This window comes from Montipora capricornis, chromosome 9 (genome assembly GCF_036669925.1).
Source record: "Montipora capricornis isolate CH-2021 chromosome 9, ASM3666992v2, whole genome shotgun sequence".
Lineage (NCBI taxonomy): Eukaryota > Metazoa > Cnidaria > Anthozoa > Scleractinia > Acroporidae > Montipora > Montipora capricornis.
This window is the reverse complement of record NC_090891.1, coordinates 11576183-11582204: the sequence shown is the minus strand read 5'-3', so window position 1 is coordinate 11582204 and position 6022 is coordinate 11576183. Positions and strand designations below refer to the sequence as shown.

The 6022-nt window shown below is 41.9% G+C and overlaps 1 protein-coding gene across 1 annotated transcript in view; it reads left to right on the top strand.

Annotated features, from left to right (window-relative positions):
* The first annotated feature begins 3421 nt into the window (after positions 1–3421).
* The window catches only part of LOC138015033 (plasma membrane calcium-transporting ATPase 2-like), a 26260-nt gene continuing 23659 nt past the window's right edge, over positions 3422–6022 (top strand). Inside the window, exon 1 of the mRNA XM_068861929.1 lies at positions 3422–6022. This exon is cut by the window's right edge and continues 790 nt beyond it. Within this exon, the coding sequence (XP_068718030.1) occupies positions 5442–6022 (581 nt within the window). The 5' untranslated portion in view covers positions 3422–5441.

The following is a 6022-nucleotide window of genomic DNA, read 5'->3' as shown; positions in this document are numbered from 1 at the left end:
TATTTATTGTTACATATCAGACTCTGAGAATACATGAGAGCAGCCAAAGCCGGAGGCTTAAATGGCGTATGGTCAGCAAACATAATGTGAAGAATTTGCATGAATAAAAGAAGGCTTTAACTAAAATACTTAAACAACGAAATATGACTTCTTAATTTACAAACACACAGGATAATATAATCATCGTCTGTGTTTGCACTGCCTGTGGTAGGTAGATGGTCAACAGTTAACGTTGCCGCTTACGCGACCATATTTAACGTCGATAACTCTAACAGTATTTTTTAATTACTGACAAAGCTGAGGTCGACGGTGCGCTCATTTTACTCCCCCTTCTCCATCAGTACTACATCAGTACGGGTATTTAAATCTACTTAAGCTACACGGAAAGGAAAGAAGTCTAAACAAGGATGCGAGATCCGGGAATCGAACTCCTATGCACCAAGGCCGCGCACTAACCGACTGTGCCATCCTTGACTGAAAGGAGGTTTCCCGGCCCTTAGACTCGGCATGTGCTTATCTGAGATGTACGTCAGTATCTCTTGTGCCGTGCTGGACAACTTGTCCTCCATGCCTTTTGTCTTGAGGTACCTCTCGTTGATTTTCTGGTAGGTGCTCTGATCGATTGTGTTTCAGGTTGATCCAGTATCCGCTGTTACTGTAACAGGACTCCCAGCGATGATTATTTCAAACTGGGGCAGCATTTTTGTTTTCTTGTTGGATACATGATAAACATAGTCTTGATCTTCATTGTGCTCGCCACATGTAGGTTGACTTTCTCTGACGTTGAACGATGCACTGTTCGCCGATCTTTGCGGTTTATAACTGTTCCGTTTACGAGGTCGTGATAATGGTGGCGTTTCTGTGCTTCTGTTTTGACCATTACAACCATTGTTATCTGTCTCTTTTTTCCGCACACTCGCTCGAAATGACCTTTGGTTTTGCAATACCGGCGCGTAGACTTGGCTGCCGAGCAGTTTTCTGCTCCACCTGGGTCAGGATACTTGAATCCACAATTTCTGCAGTGATTTTTGGTTGGTTTGAACATCGGCGCTCGCCGGTTGTTTTGCTGTTGTTCATTTCGCCTTTGTTGAAGTCTTGTCCGTGTCATTCTCACGGTATTTATATTCGTTGAAGTGTTTTCGACTTCACTGGCTTGCTTGTCAGAGATTTCTGAGGCTCGTGCATACGTAATCAAATCAAGTGAAGCTATGATCTTCGCAGTTACGAACGCAATTTTTACAATTGCGAAGGGAAGCCTGAAAAATTCAGGACTTCAACGGGGTTTGAACCCGTGACCTCGCGATTCCGGTGCGACGCTCTAACCAACTGAGCTATGAAGCCACTGACGTTGGGAGCTGGTCATTTGTGGGTTCTAATGGTCCCGTGAGGAAGGAATCAATGATGAAATGGTATATGAAATGAATCATATGAACTGCGGATATGAAATCAAGTGAAGCTATGATCTTCGCAGTTACGAACGCAATTTTTACAATTGCGAAGGGAAGCCTGAAAAATTCAGGACTTCAACGGGGTTTGAACCCGTGACCTCGCGATTCCGGTGCGACGCTCTAACCAACTGAGCTATGAAGCCACTGACGTTGGGAGCTGGTCATTTGTGGGTTCTAATGGTCCCGTGAGGAATGAATCAATGATGAAATGGTATATGAAATGAATCATATGAACTGCGGATATGAAATCAAGTGAAGCTATGATCTTCGCAGTTACGAACGCAATTTTTACAATTGCGAAGGGAAGCCTGAAAAATTCAGGACTTCAACGGGGTTTGAACCCGTGACCTCGCGATTCCGGTGCGACGCTCTAACCAACTGAGCTATGAAGCCACTGACGTTGGGAGCTGGTCATTTGTGGGTTCTAATGGTCCCGTGAGGAATGAATCAATGATGAAATGGTATATGAAATGAATCATATGAACTGCGGATATGAAATCAAGTGAAGCTATGATCTTCGCAGTTACGAACGCAATTTTTACAATTGCGAAGGGAAGCCTGAAAAATTCAGGACTTCAACGTACGTAATCAAGTCATCAAGTTTCCACTGAGGTTCTGCAAATGCAGGACAAATGCTATTATTCTAAGCTTCGATGAAACGCAATTGAGCTTTATCTGTATTTTGATCTCGTCGTGAACTCGAGTGCCAAACTCGCAGTATCTCGCTAATAACGTAAGTTCAGTCAATCGACTGTTCTGGCTTCTGGACACATTCGCGAAATTTCGTTATCTCAAGATTAGGATCTCTCTTTTTATCGAAGTAATCTGAGAGTGTTTTCTTTGCCGTTTTGTAAGCTTTGTCGTTACCTTCTTCAGCCTCCATGCAAGTTCGCCACCTTTCCCATGCAACATCTCCTGCATCACTGATTAATAAGGCTTCTTTTGTCGATAATCTGTGATACCCCAAGCGATAAACTAATTCCGAATCTTTCCAGCCAATCTGTAAATTTTTGCTCCAAGGTTTGGATCATCTTTGCTTGTGTTGAATTTTGTGAAATTTCCACATACCATTGATGACGCCATCGCAGGGTTTTAATAAAAGTTTTTGAAAGAAAAGTGGAGCAAAAAATTGCGTGAATAAATTACAAGAGAAGAAAGAAGCTATCAGTGAAATCAGAAACCCATAAGGGTTGAAACGTGTAACGCGCGTTCAGAGCTTCCGAATATTCAGTGCGAACTGATTGGTTGAACGTTTCAGTGCTAAGTACCATATTTGGAAACCCCTCGCTCTTGTTGTTCCAAATATGGTACTTAGCAAATTGGAATATTCAGAAGCTTGTTTCCCAGCGCACAAGCGGCCGTTACACGTTTCAGGCCTTATGGGTTTCTGGTGAAATCAACAGACACATACTAGCCGATATAATCTGTATGTTTACCAATCAGCAAAACGCACGACTTACACTCGATGAATAGGGACCTGGGGCCCGTTTCTCGAAAGACCCGGTAAGTCACCCGGTAATTACCCGATAAGTTTTCCGGTGTTTCTCGAATCTCCCGTTAATTTCGATCCCGTTATTTTTCCCGATAACTTGCCCGGTAACTTACGGGAGCTTTGGAGCTCCCGTTACTCTCCCGTTAAAAGTTTACGGGTTACATAATTTTTCTGCATCAGGCTGTTACGCAGTTTGTCGGCCAAGAACATACCAATGGAGGCCTGTACTGAATCATATGACCGATACAGAAGTCGTTGAGAGGCATAGATTGTCAACAGGAAGATTAAATTGGCTGATTGAACGGTGTATTGTAAAGAAGATCTGGAGAGACAGCAATTCGCGGAGACTCAAGTAAACCAATACAGGCTAATAGTCAAGACGTACCCACCTACTTTCGGTGCCGTAAAACTACAGATGTTAATATATTAAACTTCGATGGAATCGGCAATAAAGCAAGCCTTGACTTAAAGACGGCGTGAGTCTACTTTTTTTCACATCTAAATTCGCAGCACCCAGAGTCTTAATAGGGAACAACTAGCTGCAGCATTTCCAGCAAAAAACAAATGACATGTAAAAAAAAAAAAACATACAAATAAATAAATCAATAAATGGATGCAAACTACTGGCAGGGAAAATTTGGAAAGGAGAAACGATCGACCATCACGTGATATTGAGCAAAAAACAAAACACACCCAGCTAAATGCTGCATGTTTGTCTGAAACAGCAAAGAGGAAATTGTCTCCTTGTGTAAGAATAAAACATGCTTGTGTTCGAGAAAAAAAGGAATTATTATATGGACTCAAACTCGACAAAACCTATCAATTAATGCTCATCAAACTACGAACGTCTTTGCATACGTTGTTCGCACGGCGGTCCACTTTATCTCTGTTTTGTTTTGGTGGTGTTCAAGTGTGACAATAAATTCATGTTTACAAATCTTTCAAGCAAATGTGACCGTATTTTACCCTATAGCTGGCTTTCCCAGAGTGACTGGAGCAATCGATGGCTCTCTCAGTCCTATCTGGCAGTGATGAACATCTCTCTGTTTGCCACATGCTATTAAAATGATGACAGTATGCAATGCTCACCTGTCATCTACAAATTTTGTTTGCATATGGCATGGCTCTGTACATGATTCAACTGTTTTTAATGCCAGCTACTTGTAAGCATGTATGGAGGGTGGAGGAGGCGGGAGTGGGTGACTCCTGAGAGACTGTGGGTATGCAATCAAACCCTACAGGTACCAGAAGGCCCATACAAAATTGAAGAACACCACTGAGTGGGCCTTCAGAGGAGCTCATTATCTGAGCAAAATTTTTGAGCACAAAGCTGATGAAATCTACATTTTTTGCTGATTTTTTCTTTCCGTTCCGAGGAAATTACTGTTGAATGTTTTTAATGCGGGCAGAGCAGTTGGCCCGGTCTTGAGAATAAAAATATTATGGTCGACTGGTAAATTTTCTACTTGTGTATTTGACCTGCAGAATGTCTGTGGAATGTGAGCTTGCGTGGCGATCTCCGCAGCCGTGAAAAGAGTGATTTTGATTTAAGACATTTAAGAATTTAAATACTCAAACAGTTTTTATTCTCTTTTCATTAAGAAAATTAAGAAAGGAAAAAGGCTACAAGTGGGCCGCAAACAAACATCAATTGTTGTAATTTCATGCACGCGCTGAAGGCCTACAAATCTTACTCACTCGAGCTCACTCTCTGACAGCCCCGATGACATTATGAATATTTAAGTGCACCTGCATCACGGTAATTGATACAGGGTCTGTAACATCGTTCCACATCATTCAACAAAATCGAAGGGATGTTGAAGCAAATGTTGAAGCCTTTTTCACGAGGCTTAAACCAAAGAAGTCATTTGTGCCAAAACAGCCTCTCGGCATAAAATGCTGAAAGAAGAAAAAAGGCTTCTTTCTTGTTCCTTCTGCAATGACTTCTGAAAAGTATGTTTTTTAACTATTTTTAATCGTCGCTGTCGTTCTCGAATTTTCTGAACACCTCATGTGACGTTTGCAAATATATCTGCAGCGAACCGTAGAAAAATATTCGAGTAAATTTAAAATAATTATGGGAACCTGTTAACTTTTGAACAAAGCACTTGCAATTAAACGAGCTTAATATACCAATGAAAATGGGAACAGAGCTAATTCTTTGTTTCTTGATTAAACTTCAGCTGCCATAGCGACAATTCCTTTTGTTCTCTTGATTCTTTAATTCGCTGCTGGGCAAGCTCACGAAAATGTTTCCCGTTCCTAGATGTAAAAATATTTTGGGAGCGGTTCACGTTTGGAAAAGTCTTGCCCGCTCTTCAAGTTCCCATTTAAGAATTTGAAATCGTACGAAGACATCCAAGATCAATATTTCCCTGTAATTACTGAAGTTTTGAGGAGATTTTTCGATCCTGTGGCAAGCAGTCCACAGTAACCAAATCGCTTGAAAACAACGTTGCAAGTGTCACGAATTCGAGGGTTCGCTAAACAAACGGAGCAACATGGCTAACGACGATCAATTCGACTGCGCTCCCGATTTTTCAAACTACGTACAACTGCAGAGCACTCTAATAGGCCTGATGGATACTCGAGGCAAAACATCCTTGGATCGACTTGAGAGAGAATTTGATGGAGTTCAAGGAATTGCTAAGCGCCTGCATTCATCCACTGAAAAGGGTTTGATTGGTATCAAAGACGGACTAACAAAAAGGCAAGTGTTTGGTTTAAACACCAGTCCACGAACCGCAGTCAAACCACCTCAGAGCTTTTTGCGATCGCTGTTTTATTCCCTTACGGACTCGATTTTTCTGATTCTCGTAATGGGAGCCGTTGCAGCTCTTATTTTGGGCTCGTTTCACCCTGAAATTTGCGGAGGGATACAACAAACCACAACCGCATGGATGGAGGGAATCGGCATACTTGGCACCGTTGTTTTTATTATCATGATTTCGGCTGTAAGCGATTATTTCAGAGATTTTGAATTCTACACCCTGCAGGAAAGACTTGAGGAAAGTCGTATTTGCACGGTCGTGAGAAGTGGCGAGGAAGTGAAGCTCCGTTTTCGTGACATTATGGTTGGTGA